Here is a 22,595-nt window from a genome sequence, read left to right on the forward strand (position 1 = left end):
GCCAAACACGGATGCGACCATCACGATGCTGTAAACAGAACCTGGATTCATCCAAAAAAATGAAGTTTTGCCATTCGTGCACCCAGGTTCGATGTTGAGTAGACCATCGCAGGCGCTCCTGCCTGTGATGCAGCGTCAAGGGTAACCACAGCCACAGTCTCCGAGCTGATAGTCCATGATGCTGCAAACGTTGTCGAACTGTTCGTGCAGATGGTTATTGTCTTGCAAACGTCCCCATCAGTTGACTTAGTAATCGAGACGTGGCTGCACGATCCGTTACAGCCGTGCGGATAAGAAGCCTGTCATCTCGCCTGCTAGTGATACGAGGCCGTTGGGATCCAGCACGGCGATCCGTATTACCCTCCTGAACCCACCGATTGCATATTCTGCTAACAGTCATTGGATCTCGACCAACGCGAGCAGCAACGTCTCGATACGATAAACCGCAATCGCGACAGGCTACAATCCGACCTTTATCAAAGTCGGAGACGCGATGGTACGCATTTCTCCTCCTTACATGAGGCATCACAACAACGTTTCACCAGGCAACGCCGGTCAACTGCTGTTCGTGTATGAGAAATCGGTTGGAAACTTTCCTTATGTCAGCAAGTTGTAGGTGTCGCCACCTGCGCCAACCTTGTGAGAATGGCTCTGAAAAGCTAATCATTTGCATATCACGTCATCTTATTCCTGTCAGTTAAACTTCGCGTTTGTAGCACGTGATCTTCGTGGTGTAGCAATTTTAATATCCAGTAGTGTACTAGACTAATATAAGACTTGCGTTAAATATTTATTTAAATTTTGATTTTGGTGAGTAAATTGGTGTTAAATTTTTATTAGTGGTTTATCAATGCTATTTTTTTTATTTTTCTATTCATAATATAGCTTTTTTGTAGTTAAACAAATTTATACCTACAATATTTTTCTGAAGTGCCGCATGCCTACTAAAGACTCAAATTTTTGGGTTAACACGGGCAGGCATACGAATTAAAAGATACACTGTCTTATCAAAAGTATCCGGATACCTCTGTGTAATGTGAAACTGACCACCAGATGTAACGATGGGCGGACCCGGCAGTATAAAAGGAGGCGGGGAGTGTCGGATCGTCAGCAGGGAGTCAGTGACAGCAGGGTGGGTCGGACAGGAGAGCTCAATGACTTTCAGCCTGGACAAGTCACTGGATATCACTTCACTAACAAATTCGTCAGAGAAAATTTAAGGCTTCTAAAGCCACCCAACTCACTTGTTGGCCATGTGGCTTTCAAGTGCGTTGGCCGAGAGGTTCTAGGCGCTACTGTCTGGAACCGCGCGACCGCAGCTTTGAACCCTGCCTCGGGCATGGATGTGTGTAATATCCTTAGGTTAGTTAGGTTTAAGTAGTTCTAAGTTGTAGGGGACTGATGACCTTAGAAGTTAAGTCCCATAGTGTTCAGAGCCATTTGAACAATTTTTTTAAGTGCAAACTACACTCCTGGAAATTGAAATAAGAACACCGTGAATTCATTGTCCCAGGAAGGGGAAACTTTATTGACACATTGCTGGGGTCAGATACATGACATGATCACACTGACAGAACCACAGGCACATAGACACAGGCAACAGAGCATGCACAATGTCGGCACTAGTACAGTGTATATCCACCTTTCGCAGCAATGCAGGCTGCTATTCTCCCATGGAGACGATCGTAGAGATGATGGATGTAGTCCTGTGGAACGGCTTGCCATGCCATTTCCACCTGGCGCCTCAGTTGGACCAGCGTTCGTGCTGGACGTGCAGATCGCGTGAGACGACGCTTCATCCAGTCCCAAACATGGTCAATGGGGGACCGATACGGAGATCTTTCTGGCCGGGGTAGTTGACTCACACCTTCTAGAGCACGTTGGGTGGCACGGGATACATGCGGACGTGCATTGTCCTGTTGGAACAGCAAGTTCCCTTGCCGGTCTAGGAATGGTAGAACGATGGGTTCGATGACGGTTTGGATGTACCGTGCACTATTCAGTGTCCCCTCGACGATCACCAGAGGTGTACGGCCAGTGTAGGAGATCGCTCCACACACCATGATGCCGGGTGTTGGCCCTGTGTGCCTCGGTCGTAAGCAGTCCTGTTTGTGGCGTTCACCTGCACGGCGCCAAACACGCATACGACCATCATTGGCACCAAGGCAGAAGCGACTCTCATCGCTGAAGACAACACGTCTCCATTCGCCTAACGGTGTGCTGGACCGTAGCCCAGCTTCATGGAGACGGTTGCGAATGGTCCTCGCCGATACCCCAGGAGCAACAGTGTCCCTAATTTGCTGGGAAGTGGCGGTGCGGTCCCCTACGGCACTGCGTAGGATCCTACGGTCTTGGCGTGCATCCGTGCGTCGCTGCGGTCCGGTCCCAGGTCGACGGGCACGTGCACCTTCCGCCGACCACTGGCGACAACATCGATGTACTGTGGAGACCTCACGCCCCACGTGTTCAGCAATTCGGCGGTACGTTCACCCGGCCTCCCGCATGCCCATTATACGCCCTCGCTCAAAGTCCGTCAACTGCACATACGGTTCACGTCCACGCTGTCGCGGCATGCTACCAGTGTTAAAGACTGCGATGGAGCTCCGTATGCCACGGCAAACTGGCTGACACTGACGGCGGCGGTGCACAAATGCTGCGCAGCTAGCGCCATTCGACGGCCAACACCGCGGTTCCTGGTGTGCCCGCTGTGCCGTGCGTGTGATCATTGCTTGTACAGCCCTCTCGCAGTGTCCGGAGCGAGTATGGTGGGTCTGACACACCGGTGTCAATGTGTTCTTTTTTCCATTTCCAGGAGTGTAGAAGGAGCAGCCACCACGGGTGAACCAAGTCCACACACACACCTGACGTACTGAGGGACAGGGTCGAAAGTTCCTTTTTCAAAAAACCGCGTCAAACCAGCTGCATGAATGAGTCGCGAGATCCAAAGTGTTCGTAGCTGTCGAGCTAGTACAATGACCGTGCACAGGGAGTTAACAGGAATCGGGTGCACTGCCGGAGCATCTGCCCATAAGGCACATATTTCTGTAGCCAATGCTAAGTCTAGAGGGTGACTTCACTGGACACTGAGTGATCCAGAGTGATGGATCGCGTTCTGTCCTCTGGTAATCGCATAGAAGGGTTTGGGCTTGGAGAAAGCCTGGAGAACATTACGTGCCATCGTTTGTATTGCCAACAGTGAAATAGAGTTTGGTGTTACAGCCTGGGGGTATATTTCGTAGCTTGGCAGTGGGCTTTACTGCGCTTAACGGGGAACGTCAGGGTGATGGTCGAAAAAGGCTCCAAATTTCTTAAATCACGGAATTCGAGTGTATATGTTGTTGTTGTTGTGGTCTTCAGTCCTGAGACTAATTTGATGCAGCTCTCCATGCTACTCTATCCTGTGCAAACTGCTTCATCTCCCGGTACCTACTGCAACCTACGTCCTTCTGAATCTGCTTAGTGTATTCGTCTCTTGGTCTCCCTCTATGATTTTTACCTTCCACGCTGCCCTCCAATACTAAATTGGTGATCCCTTGATGCCTCAGAACATGTCCTACCAACCGGTCCCGTCTTCTATTCAAGTTGGCCACAAACTTCTCTTCTCCCCAATCCTGTTCAATACCTCCTCATTAGTTACGTGATCTATAGACCTAATCTTCAGCATTCTTCTGTAGCACCATATTTCGGAAGCTTCTATTCTCTTCTCGTCCAAACTAATTATCGTCCATGTTTCACTTCCACACATGGCTACACTCCATACAAATACTTTCAGAAACAGACTTCCTGACACTTAAATCTATACTCGATGTTAATAAATATTTCTTCTTCAGAAACGCTTTCCTTCCCATTGCCAGTCTACATTTTACATCCTCTCTACTTCGACCATCATCAGTTATTTTGCTCCCCAAATAGCAAAACTCCTTTACTACTTTAAGTGTCTCATTTTCTAATCCAATTTCCTCAGCATCACCCGAGTTAAGTCGACTACATTCCATTATCCTCGTTTTGCTTTTGTTGGTGTTCATCTTATATCCTCCTTTCATTAAACTGCTCTTCCAAGTCCTTCGCTGTCTCTGACAGAATTACAATGTCATCGGCAAACCTCAAAGCTTTTATATCTTCTCCATGGATTTTAATACCTACTCCGAATTTTTATTTTGTATACTTTACTGCTTGCTCAATATACAGATGAATAACATCGGGGAGAGGCTACAACCCTGTCTCACTCCCTTCCCAATCACTGCTTCCCTTTCATGTCCCTCGACTCTTATAACTGCCATCTGGTTTCTGTACAAATTGTAAATAGCCTTTCGCTCCCTGTATTTTACCCCTGCCACGTTCAGAATTTGAAAGAGAGTATTCAAATCAACATTCTCAAAAGATTTCTCTAAGTCTACCAATGCTAGAAACGTAGGTTTGCCTTTCCTTAATCTTTCTTCTAAGATAAGTGGTAAGGTCAGTATTGCCTCACGTGTTCCAGTATTGCTATGGAATCCAAACTGATCTTCCCCAAGGTTGGCTTCTACTAGTTTTTCCATTCGTCTGCAAAGAATACGCGTTAGTATTTTGCAGATGTGGCTTATTGAACTGATTGTTCCGTAATTTTCACATCTGTCAACACCTGCTTTCTTTGGGATTGGAATCATATATTCTGCTTGATGTGTGAGGGTAATTCGCCTGTCTCATACATCTTGCTAACCAGATGGTAGAGTTTTGCCAGGACTGGCTCTCCCAAGGCTGTCAGTATCGTATTTCCCGTTTCATCTTGTATAGACCCTCTATACACTCCTTCCACCTTTCTGCTTTCCCTTCTGTGCTTAGAACTGGGTTTCCATCTGAGCTCTTGAGATTGATAGAAGTGGTTCTCTTTTCTCCAAATGTCTCTTTAATTTTCCTATAGGCAGTATCTATCTTACCCCTAGTGAGATAAGCCTCTACAGCCTTAGATTTGTCCTCTAGCCATCCCTGATTAGCCATTTTGAACTTTCTGTCGATCTCATTTTTGAGACGTTTGTATTCCTTTTTGCATGTTTCATTTACTGCATTTTTATATTTTCTCCTTTCATCAATTAAATTCAACATTTCTTCTGTTACCCAAGGATTTCTACTAGCCCTCGTCTTTTTACCTACTTGATCCTATGCTGCCTTCACTACTTCATCCCTCAAAGGTACCCATTCATCTTCTACTGTATTTCTTTCCCCCATTTGTGACAATTGTTCCCTTATGCTCTCCCTGAAACTCTGTACAACCTCTGGTTTAATCAGTTTGTCGAGATCCCATCTCCTTAAATTCCCGCCTTTTTGCAATTTCTTCAGTTTGAATCTACAGGTCATAACCAATAGATTGTGGTCAGAGTCCACATATGCCCCTGGAAATGTCTTACAATTTAAGATTCTCGCTGTTCTGATTTCTACTATTTTTCGTTACCTTCGTCTTTCTCCGATTTACTCTCAAACCATACTGTGTACTCATTAGAATGTTCATTCCTTTCAGCAGATCATTTAATTCTTCTTCACTTTCACTCAGGATATCATTGAAATCCTTTCACCTTGAATTTTAATACCCTTCTTAATACGAGCACTTCGTTCTTGATCGTCCACTCTTATTATTCCCTCTTGGTTGTTGTACATATTGTATATGACCCGTCTCTCCCTATTGTTTACCCCTACTGTTTTCAGAGTCTCGAACAGCTTGCAGCATTTTATATTGTCGAACGCTTTTTCCAGGTCGACAAATCCTATGAACGTATCTTGATTTTTCTTTAGCCTTGCTTCCATTATTAGCCGTAACGTCAGAATTGCCTCTCTCGTTCCTTTACTTTTCCTGATTGTCACCTAGCGCATTCTCAATTTTCTTTTCCATTCTTCTGTATATTATTCTTGTAAGCAGCTTCGATGCATTAGCTGTTAAGCTGATTGTACGATTATTCTCGCACTTGTCAGCTCTTGCCGTCTTCGGATTGTGTGGATGATGCTTTTCCGAAAGTCAGATGGTATGTCGCCAGACTCACATATTCTACACACCAACGTGAATAGTCGTTTTGTTGCCACTTCCCCTAATGATTTTAGAAATTCTGATGGAATGTTTTCTATCCCTTCTGCCTTATTTGACCGTAAGTCCTCCAAAGCTCTTTTAATTTCCGATTCTAATACTGGATTTCCTATCCCTTCTAAATCGACTCCTGTTTCTTCTTCTATCACATCAGACAAATCTTCACCCTCATAGAGGCTTTCAATGTATTCTTTCCACCTATCTGCTCTCTCCTCTGCATTTAACAGTGGAATTCCCGTTGCACTCTTAATGTTACCACCGTTGCTTTTAATGTCACCAAAGGTTGTTTTGACTTTCCTGTATGCCGAGTCTGTCCTTCCGACAATCATATCTTTTTCGATGTCTTCACATTTTTCCTGCAGCCATTTCGTCTTAGCTTCCCTGCACTTCCTATTTATTTCATTCCTCAGCGACTTGTATTTCTGTATTCCTGATTTTTCCGGAACATGGTTGTACTTCCTCCTTTCATCAATCAACTGAAGTATTTCTTCTGTTACCCATAGTTTCTTCGCAGCTACCTTCTTTGTACCTATGTTTTCCTTCCCAACTTCTGTGATGGCCCTTTTTAGAGACGTCCATTCCTCTTCAACTGTGCTGCCTACTGCGCTATTCCTTATTGCTGTACCTATAGAGTTAGAGAACTTCAAACGTATCTCGTTATTCCTTAGAACTTCAGCCTACTCTTCATCACTACTATATTGTGATCTGAGTCTATATCTGCTCCTGGGTACGCCTTACAATCCAGTATCTGACTTCGGAATCTCTGTCTGACCATGATGTAATCCAATTGAAATCTTCCCATATCTCCCGGCCTTTTCCAAGTATACCTCCTCCTCTTGTGATTCTTGAACAGGGTATTCGCTATTACTAGCTGAAACTTGTTACAGAACTCAATTAGTCTTTCTCCTCTTTCATTCCTTGTCCCAAGCCCATATTCCCCTGTAACCTTTTCTTCTACTCCTTCCTCTACACCTGCATTCCAGTCTCCCATGACTATTAGATTTTCGTTCCCCTTTACATACTGCATTACCCTTTCAATATCCTCATATACTTTCTCTATCTGTTCATCTTCAGCTTTCGACGTCGGCATGTATACCTGAAGTATCGTTGTCGGTGTTGGTCTGCTGTCGATTCTGATTAGAACAACCCGGTCACTGAACTGTTCACAGTAACACACCCTCTGCCCTACCTTCCTATTCATAACGAATCCTACACCTGTTATACCATTTTCTGCTGCTGCTGATATTACCCGATACTCGTCTGACCAGAAATCCTTGTCTTCCTTCCACTTCACTTCACTGACCCCTACTATATCTAGATTGATCCTTTGCATTTCCCTTTTCAGATTTTCTAGTTTTCCTACCACTTTCAAGCTTCTGACATTCCACGCCCCGGCTCGTAGAGCATTATACTTTCGTTGATTATTCAATCTTTTTCTCATGGTAACCTCCCCCTTGGCAGTCCCCTCCCTGAGATCCGAATGGGGGACTATTCCGGAACCTTTTGCCAACGGAGAGATCACCATGTCCTGTGGATACACGTTACCTGTCTTTAATGCAATGGTTTCCATTGCCTTCTGCATCCTCATGTCGTTGATCATTGCTGATTCTTCCGCCTTTAGGGACATTAGAGTGCCCTGAACCTCTATCCGTTCCTCCGCCCTCTTTGACAAGGCCGTTGGCAGAATGAGGCTGACTTCTTATGCAGGACGTCTTCGGCCGCCAATGCTGATTATTTATCAAAATTTAGGCAGTGGCGGGGATCGAACCCGGGACCTAAGACGATTTGATTATGAATCAAAGACGCTACCCCTAGACCACGGGTACACCTCTTACCATTATATGATGTATCTGACACCTTCTAGTATTTCCAGGATTCTTCCAAGTGTGCAACCTTATTTTACGATTCTTGAACCAAGCGTTGGCTATGATTAAGTTATGTTCTGTGCAAAATTCTACCAGACGGCTTCCTCATTCATTTCTTAGCCCCAATCCATATTCACCTGCTATGTTTCCTTCTCTCCCTTTTCGTACTCTCGAATTCCAGTCACCCATGACTATTAAATTTTCACCTCCCTTTACTACCTGAATAATTTTTTTTATCTGATCATACATTTCATCAATTTCTTCATCATCTGCAGAGCTAGTTGGCATATAAACTTGTATGTATATACATTGAAGAATTCTTCCCCAAAATATTATGCGCGAACTTCAAAAAGTTACGATTCTGTGAGCGTTCGAACCCGAGAGTGCACGGCACCCCTCGGCGTTAGAGACCGGTTGCCATAAGTCATAATCGATGTCATCACCCCTGTTTATATCGATTTGAGTAAACCTGCTTCGCTGGAGCATTGTTTTACTGAAAATGTGAACGAAAGCTTCAGTAGTCTCATTTGGAGATACGTTCCAAAAATAACATCCAGCCGAAGCGAAATTGTCAACATTGCTTCAAATCTGGCCGTCTGTCTATTCAGCGTAGGGCATACTTCATTAATGCACGTGGCAAGCGCCCTCCAAATCAAAATCGGCGAAGAAATGCGCAGATTCTGTGAAGATAGATACGCCAGCGGCGATGCACTAAGCGACGAGAAGGGCTTTGAGGACGTAAATGAGGGCTCATCAGGTCAAACTAACAGAAAGCGACCCCATCCACTAGCCGGGGCGGTAGTTACTATCGAACAGGCATCGATGATATCCGGTAAGTTTCAAGCTTAGCCGCTTTTTATACATGATAAACACTTGCCAAATGTAAACCCGTGTTACCGAGCGAGGTGGCGCAGTGGTTAGCACACTGGACTCGCATTCGGGAGAACGACGGTTCAATCCCGCCTCCGGCCATCCTGATTTAGGTTTTCCGTGATTTCCCTAAAATCGCTTCAGGTAAATGCCGGGAGGGTTCCTTTGAAAGGGCACGGCCGATTTGCTTCCCCATTCTTCCCTCACCCGAGCTAGCGCTCCGTCTCTAATGATCTCGTTGTCGACGGGACGTTAAACACTAATCTCCTCCTCCTAAACCCGTCTTTCCAAAAAAACGTCTTCTGCGACATGGTTTTAGTAGCACACACTACAATTTTCATTATATTTTAATGATTTTTGTCATCCTTGAAGCAATTTGAATTCCCTTCAGTTCATCGGGAGCCGCTTTTTTTTCGGCCAAAAAAGAGGGGTCCAAAAATTGGCTAGTTTTTGCAAATAATTTCGGCAGAAACTTTTTTGTTCCAAATCACTACGATGGACTAGGGTTGCATGCGTGAGGGTCAGGGTGATATGTTAATTTCATGTTTCAGACAACCACAATCGGAGTTAGAGCGACAAACCGCCGATGTCCCCCCTTTCAGTGCTGCCTCGGGAAAATCCCAAATCACACAGCGAAGACATTAATATTTTTCAATTTCAAAACACCAATAAAAACTTCAGTGTATGCTTTATTCATTACAGCAAACGCCATTTTTCTACGACATTCCAGTACGGAGGAAAAAACCTGAATTTGAGCAACATTTCCGTCCGTAAACCTGTCGTTGCCTTTTACGAAAACGCTAAGTGCGGAACCATATGTATACACCTTACAGCGCTGTGCGCTGCGTACGGTAGAGGAACACTTAGGAGACGATGATGGTTCGTATCGACATCACAATGCACACTGCCAAAAGGCAGCATCCATGGTGGATGTGTTCCTGGATAACAAGGTTCCTGAAGTGGACTGGAGCGTCCAGAGTCGCGACCTGAATCCAATGGAACACCTTTGGGTTGAGTTAGAACACATACTTCGCCCCAAACATTCAGAGACCTGATTGATAGTTTTCCCAGCACAGTTGAAGCTGTCATAAAGCTCATCAATATGTGACTGGATACTTTTGAGCACATGGTTTAAAGACCTAAAACGAACCTGCTAACACGGCTTCTTAAAAAATTATAGAACGTAAATTGTGATAACCTGCCCCAGTACCTCTACTCGTTCCACATCAGTTCCAACGAAACTGGAATCTTCCAGGTAGCATATCAGCAAACAACCTGAATAACCGACTGTGTGCCGCACAACATTCTTGTCTGTTTTGTTCCAGACAACATGGTAGCCGAGAGGCGGAGATTGCAGGCGGAGGAGGAGCGCAGGCAGAAACAACTGGAGACGCAGCTGGTGAGTTCTGGAGAAGCGGGCTGGAGGAGTCGGGAAGGAGCGTGCGAAGCAAAACTGGGACTCTGTCTGATGGAGGTCAGCTTTATGGGGGGCGAGGACACCATCGTGTGATGACAGTTAATTCGTAAACGACGAGAATACAACTTGGAGAGTCACGCCGTTGCATTTGTTACTTAGTGTTTCGATAGCGTGAACGGAAGCAAGCCTTGGAACACCATGGAAAAACGGGGGTTATCGATATGCTTAATACGATAAATGAAGAGTTTGTATCGGTACACGTAAGTTACAATAAAAACAGGAGAAAGAAGATAGGAGCAATAGAGATCAACACAGGAGAGCGACATGGGTGCAGCCTCCTACACACTATATTCCGTACGCAATGAGCCGACAGTGTTAGACAGTGCAGCCTGAGAGTTAAGCAGTATACCAGAACACACACACACACACACACACGATATACTGCTGTTTCTCGATGAGCAAATAATGAAGAAGAGAGGAAGTGATCTACAGGTTTGCAAAACATAACCTGAATCACCTATCTAAGAACCATCAACTTAAATCTCAGCCGCGCGGGATCAGCCGAGCGGTCTGAGGCGCTGCAGTCATGGACTGTGCGGCTGGTCCCGGCGGAGGTTCGAGTCCTCCCTCGGGCATGGGTGTGTGTGTTCGTCCTTAGGATAATTTGCGTTAAGTAGTGTGTAAGCTTAGGGACTGATGACCTTAGCAGTTAAGTGCCACATGATTTATCACACATTTGATCGTTTTGTTGAACTTAAATCTCAGTAAAAAGAAAACTTAAGTAGCAGTTTTCAAAGGGAAATTTTCAGTTCGCTCCGGTCTAGTACCAGATGAAAAACCAGAAAGAAAAGTGTCACGTTTTCGGCTGTTAGGCTGCAACATTGTACAGGAACATGAAAATGAGGTCGTTAAAAAATTAACCACTTGTAAGTTTCAAATGATACTTGCCACAGTCACATGACCGGTTCGCCAGACTAGAAAGAACATGAGGATAAAATTTTACAAAGTAATGGCTATCTCATTTTTTTCTTTGCATGAAAAGAAATATCCTGGCTTACTCAGCATACCGCATCCAAAACCGCCAACGATATACCGCTTGAAATTTGCAGAGGATGTTGATCTTATACTGTAGGTATTGTATAAGAAGGTATTTTTCGAAACTCCACGACTAAATGGGAGAAATAGGGGACGAAACGTTTTTTTGAAAATATGTCGCTATTAAGGCACTTTCGAAGCTAGAACTACGAAAATTGTTATTTAGGTTTGTCGATCAGAAACAAAAAAAATACGAGTTTCAGCATTTTTGGACATAGAGGATGAAAAGTTTAATGAAAATATTTCATTATGAAAGCATTTTTAAAGATAAATTTATGAAAATTTGTATTTTTCAACGCATGAGGGGGTACAATAGGGAACGAAAATTCTATCAAAATAATTCATTAGATTAAAACATTTTTACAGTTAAATCAATGAAAACTGGTATTTGAATACTCGATTAGACATAAATGTGTGTTAGGGGATAAAAATTTCTATGGAAATATCACTCGAAAAACTCAAAAGGCAGACTTAACAAAAACCTTCGACTCCAGCTACCAGAATCGCTTTCTGCTCAGAAGAGCGTTCGGAAAACACGATACTTACACGGCCTTAATTGGTGTGAAAAGTCTAGAAACTGTTGCAATTTATGAACTACATAAAAAAGCTATTTAACTCTCATCATGACATATCGGTTTTGTCAGAACTGTGTAGAAAAAGAAATGGATCTTTAATATATTAATTTTTAATACTTGTAATATATGTTCATAAAGTATATTGTTGTAATAGTTCGCAAACGCGAACAAAGCAGTCGGAGCTAAGCTAGTTCTAACATGTGGGACATCATCTTCGACATTAACGAAGAACATCTCTCTGAAAGAAAATGTTTGAAGCGAGTTACAGTAAGTACCAACATACATCAAATGAAAACCGATGTTGTCATAGAGAGGAACTTAATACATATTGCACTAAAGAAAAAATAGCGGAGAGGGTGTATAAAACGAGAACAAAATATCAGCAGAATGAGGGATGACGGATTACTTAAACAAGTAATCATTTATAAAAGGATAGCAATGAAAGATGGATTCCTTCAGTGAAGTCAGAAGGGGCTCCAACCTGCTCATTGAAACAGTGAAGAAGAAGAACAAGGCGGAAGAGGAGGAGGAGGAGGAGGAGGAGGAGGAGGAGGAGGAGGAGAAGAAAGAGAAGAAGACCATGAAACTGGCAGCTCTAACTGCAGCGTACACGGTGCAAGACGTTTGAAAGTCTCACAAAAATTGGCGCAAATTGTGGGGAGGATAGGTACTAAATATGTACAAGTGCCACATGGGAACAATAAGAACTGATACCCAGGAAGAAGTCCTTGAATTAAGAAGTGTGAAACACAGGGTATAGTCTTTCTTCCCTAGCATTCAATTACTGCAGCGAAAAACCATAGGTCGTATAAATGAAAGATTTGGAATGAGATAAAATAATGTGTGAAATTACGCGGCCCTACACAACAAGCGAAGCACCCAAAGGAGAAGAGGAATCGAAATGACACCTAATGGGTTTGAGAGCGTTGTGATGTATTCCAATGGTTATAAAACAGCTGCAGTCCACAAAGTTCAGTCACCCCCGTAGCTGGCGTGAACACTACAAGGTGGGGGAGAGTTTCTAATCTCAGGAAGAGGAAAGCAATGGACAGTGACAGGAAATTTGGGAAAGAAAACAATGTCTAGATTGGCCAACCTTGTCAAGAAGATACACTGAAGAGCCAAAGAACCTGGCACACCTGCCTAATATCGTCTGGGATCCCCACGAGCACGCAGAAGTGCCTCAACACGACGTTGCATGGGTTGGACTAATGTCTGGAGTACTGCTGGAGGGAACTGACACCGTGAATCCTGCAGGGCTGTCCATAAATCCGTAAGAGTACGACGGATTGGAGATCTCTTCTGAACAGGATGTTGCAAGGCATTCAATAATGTTCATGTCTCGGGAGTTTGATGGTCACCGGAAGTATCTACACTCACAAGAGTGTTCCTGGAGCCTCTCCGTAGTAATACTGGACATGTGGGGCGTCGCAATGTCCTGCTGGAATCATACAAGTCCGTTGGAATGTTCAATCGACATGACAGGTGATCAGACAGGATGCTTACGCACATGTCACCTGTCAGAGTCGTATCTAGACGTACCAGGGGTCCCATATCACTACAACTGCACACGCCCCACACCATTACAGAGCCTCCACCAGCTTCAACAGTCCCCTGCTGACATGGAGGGTCCACGGTTTCATGAGTTTGCCTCCAGACCTGTACACGTCCATCCGCTCGATAGAATTTGAAGAGAGACTCGTCCGACCAGGCAACATATTTCCAGTCATCGGTGTTGACGGCAAGCCAGAAGTAAAGCTTTGTGTCGTGCTGCCATCATGGGTACACGAATGGGCCTTTGGCTCCGACAGGCCATGTTGATGATACTTCGTTGAATGGTTCGCACGCTGATTCTTGTTGATGGCCCAATGTTCAAATCTGCAACAATTTGCGCAAGGGTTGCACTTCTGTCACGTTGGAGATTCTCTTCTGTCGTCATTGGCCTCTTGCAGGATCTTTTTCCGTCCTCAGCGGTCTCGGAGATTTGGTGTTTCACCAGTTTTCTCATATTCACGATATCCTCGTGAAATAGTCGTACGGGAAAGTTCTCACTCCAACGCTACCTCGGATATCCTGTGTCCCATCGCCCGTGCGCCGATTATAACACCCCATTCAACCCAAACTATCTTAAATCTTGATAACCTGCCATTACAGCAGCAGTAACTGATCTAACACTTGCGCCAGACGCTTGTATTACATAGGAGTTGCCTGTTTACGTATCTCTGTATATGAGTACACATGCCTATACTAGTTTCTGTGGCGCTTCAGTGTACGTATTCATTATAGCGCTAAACACTGCGGAAACACTGAACTGGACAGCAAGTAGCAAAACTGCAGTATGTCTACATGCCTGGATGAAAACTTTTACAAATTCGTGAAGAACTTGAAAAAATGATAATCTTCTCTTGGACGCAGAAAAAGACAGGGCTGGGTAAGTTTACACATGACTCAGCGGGGAGAGGACTACTGTACTGTTCGCTGCTGAAGTTCGATGGTAGCTTCATCATGTGGTCCATACGAAGGCAAATGGGAATACATGCAAAACTTCATGAACACAGCCTCATGTCAATTTCAACATACCCACGTTCTCTGGTTGCCAGGGGAGCTCTTCGTAGGCAATGAGCGTTCGTTGGTAGTGTTCATGCGACTACGCTGATCATCTTGCTGTGTAGCATGGAGGAGACACCAGTGGTGTTAGGTACCAATTCGCCGTAAGGTCCCTGTGCAGTGTGGGAGCAATAAGTGGGTAAATGTACGGGCACTGGATGCAAACCCTCGTCGTATTTTCGCCACACTGGTCCGATGTCGCAGTGAGATTTTTTCTCTATACTTTCTTCATAGTAATATTTGTGGCCTATTCTCTTCTCCCGTTATTCCAGGTTCAGAGCTCACAGAAGTACACTAATGAGAGCACAAAACTTGTTGTCATTAAAAACACTATTTTCTTGTCCAACTATGCAAATATATAGCGAATCTCTGACTTTGCTCAAAACATATTCCATCGATCATACACTGCAGCCAAAATCTTATTAATAAATTTTGGTTTAGGTAAAATTTAGCACTAGTAGCAGACTTTACCTGTATCTTTGTAAAAATGAATAGTATGTATTTATTGCTTGAACTCTTTACTTTCTTTATTCAAAAAGTTTTTAACTGTTCATTTGAGTTTATATGAAGTCAGTTCTTCAGAGAAATTCATTAATATAGTTGTGACATATTTTCTAGTATATTTCTCCAACATATTTTTAACTCCTCGTATATATTTTAAAAAATCTTCTGACTCCACTTTATTACACTCTTCATTGGTAATAACGTAGAATGTATACCACTTTGATAAAACACAAACATAACACCATGCCGTACACTCATGCATTAAAGTTATCTACACATGACATACATTTAAGGCACAAAACTCACATAATGTACACTGAAGAACAAAACTCTTACCTAATAGGTGGCTGAAGCTATTCTTCAATAATTCCTAGCAGACAATGCTATACATTTACATCTGCAGTCCACTGACCACCTCACGATGTGTGGTAGGTGGTGCTACTGATACCAACATTTTTGGGACAGCAATAAAAAAAATTAAAAAAATTTTTCTTTCTAAATTCAGTCTTGATCGCACCTTCTTTTAGCATACATGGTGCGATCAAGACTGAATTTTAAAAAGAATTTTTTTTATTAAATGTGGTGCCTTGAATGGCACAAATAGCTTGGCAAATAAAACTTTATAGTTCAGTAGATGACAATAGACGAACTGATTTACTATCCCACAACATTTGATACATCTTGAATAATACATTTCTATTTCCTTTAACAATGTACAGTAAATAAATATCAACAATGCAGGTGAGATGTGTGACAGCTTCTCCTGCTGTCTGCCTATTGGTTTTCCAGTGATTGTCACTAATCAGACATGTTGCAAGGGAAGTATATGACATTGATCTCCTCTGCTCTCAAATTACTTAAAAATATGTAATTCACGTGATGTCATGCAGCTCTGCAGAGATGCGGTGTGCCAAAGAATTTGGTGGCTCGCAATGGTATGCCCTACCTGGCACGTGGATGTTGTTTGGTGGAAATCCTTTCTACCACTGTCTCCAGGCTAGACATTGGGGCACCCTCACACAATGACATTTCTCCACAATCCTTACAAGAGGGAATTATGGACTTCTTCGCCCCCTTCAGCTTTCTTTCTGTTTACACAATTGATTGATCAGTGCCCATGCGTCACATTTCCCATCTTATTTCCACCAAGGTATCTCATGTTGGCAGGTTGGCACACAATGATGAAACACTATATACCATATGCAAGTTGTTCAACACTGCAATAGCCATGGGAACTTAAGGTATTTACTCTATGACTGTCCGACAGTGTATTACACACAGTTCTCAATGTTACTATATTGAATTTCTGGCAAAACGGTGTTCCTACAGCAGACTACCTCTAGAGTTAGAGAACATTTGACAGACCACGGAGGTAAGACTGGTGGTGGGTGTTGTGGACAGCTGCTGCTGGAGCCGCCATGGGGGCGGCCCGGCCCTGGAGGCGCCCTCTGGAGGCACCCGCGTACCGTGGGGCTGCGCTTCCTCTACTCGCTGGTTGGTGTCGGTAAGGCTCTGCGGACCACCTGTGCACCCACCACAGCCAGCCAGCACACAGCGCCACGCCCGGCACCGCATGCGGCTGAGTAGCGCTTGTCCGGCGTCACCAGACTCTGGTCCAGGGCCGAGTAGTGTGACAATATCAGTTCTGACCTGAAGTATCCCAGGATTCCACTGTTCCTCCCGCGTGACACTCTAACCCAGTGCTGAGTAGTAGGGCAGCAGCAGTTCTGACCAAAAGTGTTCTGGGGCACTGGTAGTGAGAAGCACATCTTGGAAGAACACGAGCAACACCGCTCCTGGTTCCTGCGCAGCTGACAATAGCTTTGTCCTTACAGGATTTGTTGGTCAACGCCCAGGCATCAGTTTCCTAATTCATTATGAGACAATAATGAAGAGAGTATTTTCAAAGTGAACTTTCTCCAAGAAACGAATATTTTAAGAAACATATCTTAAATAAGATACTTAATTTTCGTTTCTGAGGCCTAGTTTTTCATGCATGGCTCCAATTTTATTTTCTGAATGTAGATATACGGAAAGAGAAATCCCAAACGCTAGGAAATGTGTAGGTAACAAACTTCAGATTTGAGGAGCTGTCACTTTTGCCACAAAATCACTGAACTTTTCAATATATTGCAAAAAAATAAGTTTAATTATTATTTGTTTAATTGAAAAAATCAAATACCATTTACATCACCCCCCTCACTATTTAAATTACAAGATTTACAAAAACTACATGTTAAGCTGGAAATGTCAAACAAAAGTGGTTAACTTTAAGCAAAGCATTAATAAATCATTACATCCTGGAAAGAAAACACTTGGTTATATATTGACATAGCATGCCAATCAGATATGTCTAATGCACTAAAAACCTGATTCACAAAATCCAGCTAGCCCTGCCTAAGGCTTCTGTTGAGTGGCTCTGTATCAGCTGCAAGGCAACACCATTTTTGTCTTGTTTTAACATTGTAGCCCCATATTTTACCAGTAAATCAGGATACCATCCTTTGCAAGAGTCTGACTCCCATCTCACACCCATCATTCTCAATTGTTTGTATTTTCTGTACAGAAATGTGTCAGCATGGATGTAGATACAGAAAGAAAATTTCTGATACCATTTAGCTGGCCACTGTGGCCGAGCGTTCTAGGCACTTCAGTCCGGAACAGCATGACCACTGTGGTCGCAGGTTAGAATCCTGTGTTGGGCATGGATGTTTGTGGTGCCTGTAGGTTAGTTAGGTTTAAGTAGTTCTAAGTTCTAGGGGACTGACGACCTCAGATGTTAGGTCCCATAGTACCCAGAGCCATTTGAACCATATTTTTTCTGATACAATTTCCAAGAGATTAAATGCTACACCGAAAAGAAAAAAGCATTTAGTATGGTGGGAAAATGTGTTGACAATGTTATGGAAATACATACTCAATACTGGTCTGATTGTGAGATGGGATACATCAGTTTGAAAAAAAGCTCTTCATTATTCTAAAAAAAAAAGAACTTTGAAGATTAGATTTCTGAGCACTCTTAAGTACAAAATATTTTTGGTTTATTAAGATATTAAGATATTTACCAGTCGTCAATGATTAGTATAATAGGAACATAACTGTAAAGCTGCTGGTTCAAATCTTGCTGGTAGCAAATGGAAATTTTTTTTCTGAATCATAATTTTTCACTAAAAACAGAACCATTTTGTTTTTAAGTACTATATTCACACAAAAATGTTAGCGATGTTAGTGTTCACAATAAATTAAAACTTGGTAAAAAAATGCAAAACATCAAGCAGAAAATAAATTACTTCTTATTCTAGAGATCGAACAGTCTTATTTTTGAGTATAACTTTGTTTACTTAATGAAAAGGCATTTGGCATGTCTGTGTCAAATTTGACTGATAATTTATTTTCAACAACCAGTAATTAAGAAAAAATACATTGTTTTTTATTAAAAATTATGTACCTTTTTTTGTTAATCAACATTCTGATTTGCTAATAAGTAAGGAATTTAAATGATGGTAAAAAATGGTTGATACTAGGGAGATTCAGACCAGCGATTCAGACTACACACTCAGCTATCATGGATGTGCCAGTAATCTCCAAATGTGTTGTGCTTAACAGTGCAATGTAATCTGATGTTCAAAGGAGTCTTCTTGCGAACCACACTGTATTCCTTAGGAATTTGATATCCAAGCAATGACCTTTAAATTATACAAGTGTGAATAAAATGGAAGGATGTCAGCAAACCTCAAGGGGCTGTATCCAGTCCCCAGCCTCCACAGTTAAACAAGCCAGTCCTGTGCATCCTCTCTAACCTCAGACCTAAGCAGTTTATTTACCCCTTAGTAGGATACATGCCATGAGCTGGAACACCCGACCCCCTTCATAAGTTATTACAGTTAGCATTACTTTTGATCAGACTCTGAACCTTAAAAGTGCTGCACCATAACACACTCAAGCAGACCATACCTGCATGTGCACAATTTAAAAAAAAATAAAACTCTGTCATGAAGTTTACACAAAATTGTGCATTTCTAGAAACTGCAACACAATGAATAAATCATCATGAGAGAGAGAATACAAATGTCTAGTAAATGCATAAACAAATCATTTGTATTTTACAACTGAATTACTCAACAGTAACAAATGTCATTTGAAACTATTTATATGTGAAAATTCTGCATCATAAGACTGAAGGACTGTGTTGGCTGCTTTTAGCCACTGGCATAAAGCAACATCAACCCAAGGCCACAGCTGACCATTGCTCAATACCATACCTTGATAGATCGTACATCCAGTCTCAAATCCATCACAGACCACTTCTGTTTAGTGATGTGTCTGAGAAACTAATATGGCAAGAAATAAATATTTATTTTCTGTTCTGTTAAGTTTGGGAATGGATTTAACAATTATACACTTCTTTTAGTTAGTGGGATGACCAATATTGGTAAAAAATCTGTAATTCTTTATTTTACACCGTAAAAATATGAGGAAACATAAGGTAGCAAATATGGTAATGTATCTTCTCGAAAGCAGATTGATCAAATGATACTGATGTATTGCTCTTGACAGTGTAGTTTCCCATTGCTACAAAATCATCAACTCAAACCACAAAACAGAATAAATGAGTGACTAAGAAATATTGTCTATGACATTATGGGATAAACTACTATGTATTAGTAAAGGAAATAAATTTCCTATATATTTGTATGTCCATGATCATTGTGAATATCTTGAGAATAACACCATCTAGATAGCTTGATATGCCTTTACTTATAATGTTGGTTTGTGTACTGTCATTATCAGATCAGAGCTTAGAACTTGTAAAACAATGTTTAGTGTCAATGTCAATTAAGACCCATATGTAATTGGCACCCTAATGTTGCCTGAGAATTTATTTACGTTTTGCAGAAGAATGTGGTTCATGGTGTGGGTTCTTGTTATCATGTCCTAGTTAATGAACCACAGGCAACATACGAGTGGCCAACTAAGTGGCCCCGACAGTCGGGATACCAGTTACTTTCGAAGAAGGCTGGGCATCTCGAACATATTCTGAGCTGTGGTCACCTTTGTGCCTAGACGGCAAAGACTACCAAATCCACTGGTTAGTCCCTCAACCGTTAGGGGTAAAACTCAACGTGACCTGAGGCAAGTAAGGCTAGCGATCTGCTTCCCTGGTACTTTAAATACGATGCTGGCAGCAATCAGAGCAAAATGCCTCGGACCTTTGGAGGTGACGGAGTCCCACCTCTAACTGACAAACCAGGGACTCCTAAGATACGACTAGGCAAACGAATGGTAATGAGATGAGCTATTAATATCAAAGGGGGCTACTCTGGGAAGAAGGTAGAGCTGGCAGAGGCTGCAAGTAAGATGGGGTTGGACGTTTTAGCTGTTAGTGGAATTCGGGTAAGGGGTGAGAAAGAAAAGGAAGTGGGAGAATATAAGGTCTATCTGTCTGGAGTCAGAGCAGGAATAGCACAATGGGGTGTAGGGCTTTACATCAGGAAAGAAATGGAACTCAGCGTAGTTGCAATAAGGTATGTTAACGAACGACTGATGTGGATAGATTTGACAGTGTCTAGCAAGAAAATTAGGATTGTGTCAGTATATTCGCATTGTGAAGGGATAGTTTTTATGAGGCACTCAGTGATGTAGTTGTTAGAGTAAAGGACAAGGACAGTGTTCTGCTCATGGGTGATTTTAATGCCAGGATTGGAAATCGAACAGAAGAGTATGAAAAGGTTATGGGTAAATTTGGAGAGGATATGGAGGCCAACAGGAATGGGAAACAACCCTTGGATTTCTGTGCCAGTATGGGGTTAGTTATCACAAACTCCTTTTTTTTAAACATAAGAACATTCACCGGTATACTTGGCATGGCATGGGAACCAGATCTGTCATTGACTATATAATAGCAGATCGGAATTCAGGAAGGCTGTGAGGGACACACGTGAATTCAGGGGATTCTTTGATGACACTGATCACTATTTAATCCGCAGTGAAATTGGGATTGTGAGGCTAAAAATGTAGGAGATCGGGTCCATATGTAGGAGGATAAGAGTGGAGAAACTTCAGGATAAGGAAATCAGGCACAAGTAAATAACAGTGATCTCAGAAAGGTACCAGTTAGTTGAATGTAGTCAATTACAGTCATTTGAAAAGGAATGGACAAGGTACAGGGACACAGTACTAGAAGTGGCTTGGCTGTCTTGGAACAGTAGTGTGTAAAGGTAGGATGAAACAAACAACTTGGTGGAATGACACAGTCAAGGCAGCCTGTAAAAGGAGAAAGAAGGCGTATCAAAAATGGCTACATACTATAACTCAGGTAGAGAAAGTTATGTTGAAGAAAGAAACAAAGCCAAACAGATAATGGCAGCATCCAAGAAGAAAACTTGGGAAGACTTTGGAAACAGGTTGGAGACTTTGGGTCAAGCTACTGGAAAACCATTCTGGAGTGTAATTAGCAGTTTTCGAAATGGAGGTAAGAAGGAAATGACAAATATTTTGGCGAGGTCAGGAAAACTGCTGGTGAATCCTGTTGATGCCTTGGGAAGATAGAGGGAATATTTTGAAGAGTTGCTCAATGTATGTGAAAATACGATCACAAATGATTCAGATTTCGATGTACAATGGGACAGGAATGATGATGGAAATAGGATTACATTGGAGGAAGTGGAGAAAATGGTCAATAGATTGCAGTGCAATAAAGCAGCTGGGGTGGATGAAATTAAGTCGGAACTCATCAAATACATTGGAATGTCAGGTCTTAAATGGCTACACAGGATAATTGAAATGGCCTGGGAGTCAGGACACGTTCCATCAGACTGGACGAAAGCAGTATTCACACCAATCCTTAAATATGGAAACAGAAAAGATTGTACCAACTACAGAGGTATCTCTTTAATCAGCGTTGTGGGTAAAATCTTCTCACGTATTGTTGAAAGGAAAGTGCGAGTATTAGTTGAGGACAAATTGGATGAAAATCAGTGTGGCTTTAGGCCTCTTAGAGCTTGTCAGGACCAGATCTTTAGATTATGGCAAATAATGGAGAAGTGTTATGAGTGGAACAGGTAATTCTATCTATGCTTCATAGATCTAGAAAATGCATATGACCGGGTTCCTAGGAGGAAGTTATTGTCTGTTCTACAAGATTATGGAATAGGAGGCAAACGTTTGCAAGCAATTAAAGATCTTTACATAGACAGTCAGGCAGCAGTTAGAGTTGACAGTAAATTGAGTCCATGGTTCAGAGTAGTTTCAGGGGTAAGACAAGGCTGCAACCTGTCTCCACTGTTGTTCATATTACTTATGGATCATATGTTGAAAACAATAGACTGGCTGGGTGAGATTAAGATATGTGAACACAAAATTAGCAGTCTTGCATATGCGGATAACTTAGTTGTGATGGCAGATTCGATTGAAAGTTTGCAAAGTAATATTTCAGAGCTAGATCAGAAATGTTAAGGACTATGGTATGAAGATTAGCAGCTCCAAAACGAAAGTAATGTCAGTGGCAAAGAGATATAAACGGATTGAGTGCCAAATAGGAGGAACAAAGTTAGAACAGGTGGATGGTTTCAAGTACTTAGGATGCATATTCTCACAGGATGGCAACATAG

At 42.4% G+C, this 22,595-nt stretch overlaps 1 protein-coding gene across 1 annotated transcript in view; it reads left to right on the forward strand.

The window, feature by feature from the left end:
• The window catches only part of LOC126293301 (uncharacterized), a 270,221-nt gene that overhangs the window by 207,777 nt on the left and 39,849 nt on the right, over positions 1 to 22,595 (forward strand). The window contains exon 5 of the mRNA XM_049986432.1: positions 10,113 to 10,186. Coding sequence (XP_049842389.1) covers positions 10,113 to 10,186 — 74 coding nt within the window. The remainder of the gene's footprint in view (positions 1 to 10,112; positions 10,187 to 22,595) is intronic.

This window comes from Schistocerca gregaria, chromosome 10 (genome assembly GCF_023897955.1).
Source record: "Schistocerca gregaria isolate iqSchGreg1 chromosome 10, iqSchGreg1.2, whole genome shotgun sequence".
NCBI classification, from domain to species: domain Eukaryota; kingdom Metazoa; phylum Arthropoda; class Insecta; order Orthoptera; family Acrididae; genus Schistocerca; species Schistocerca gregaria.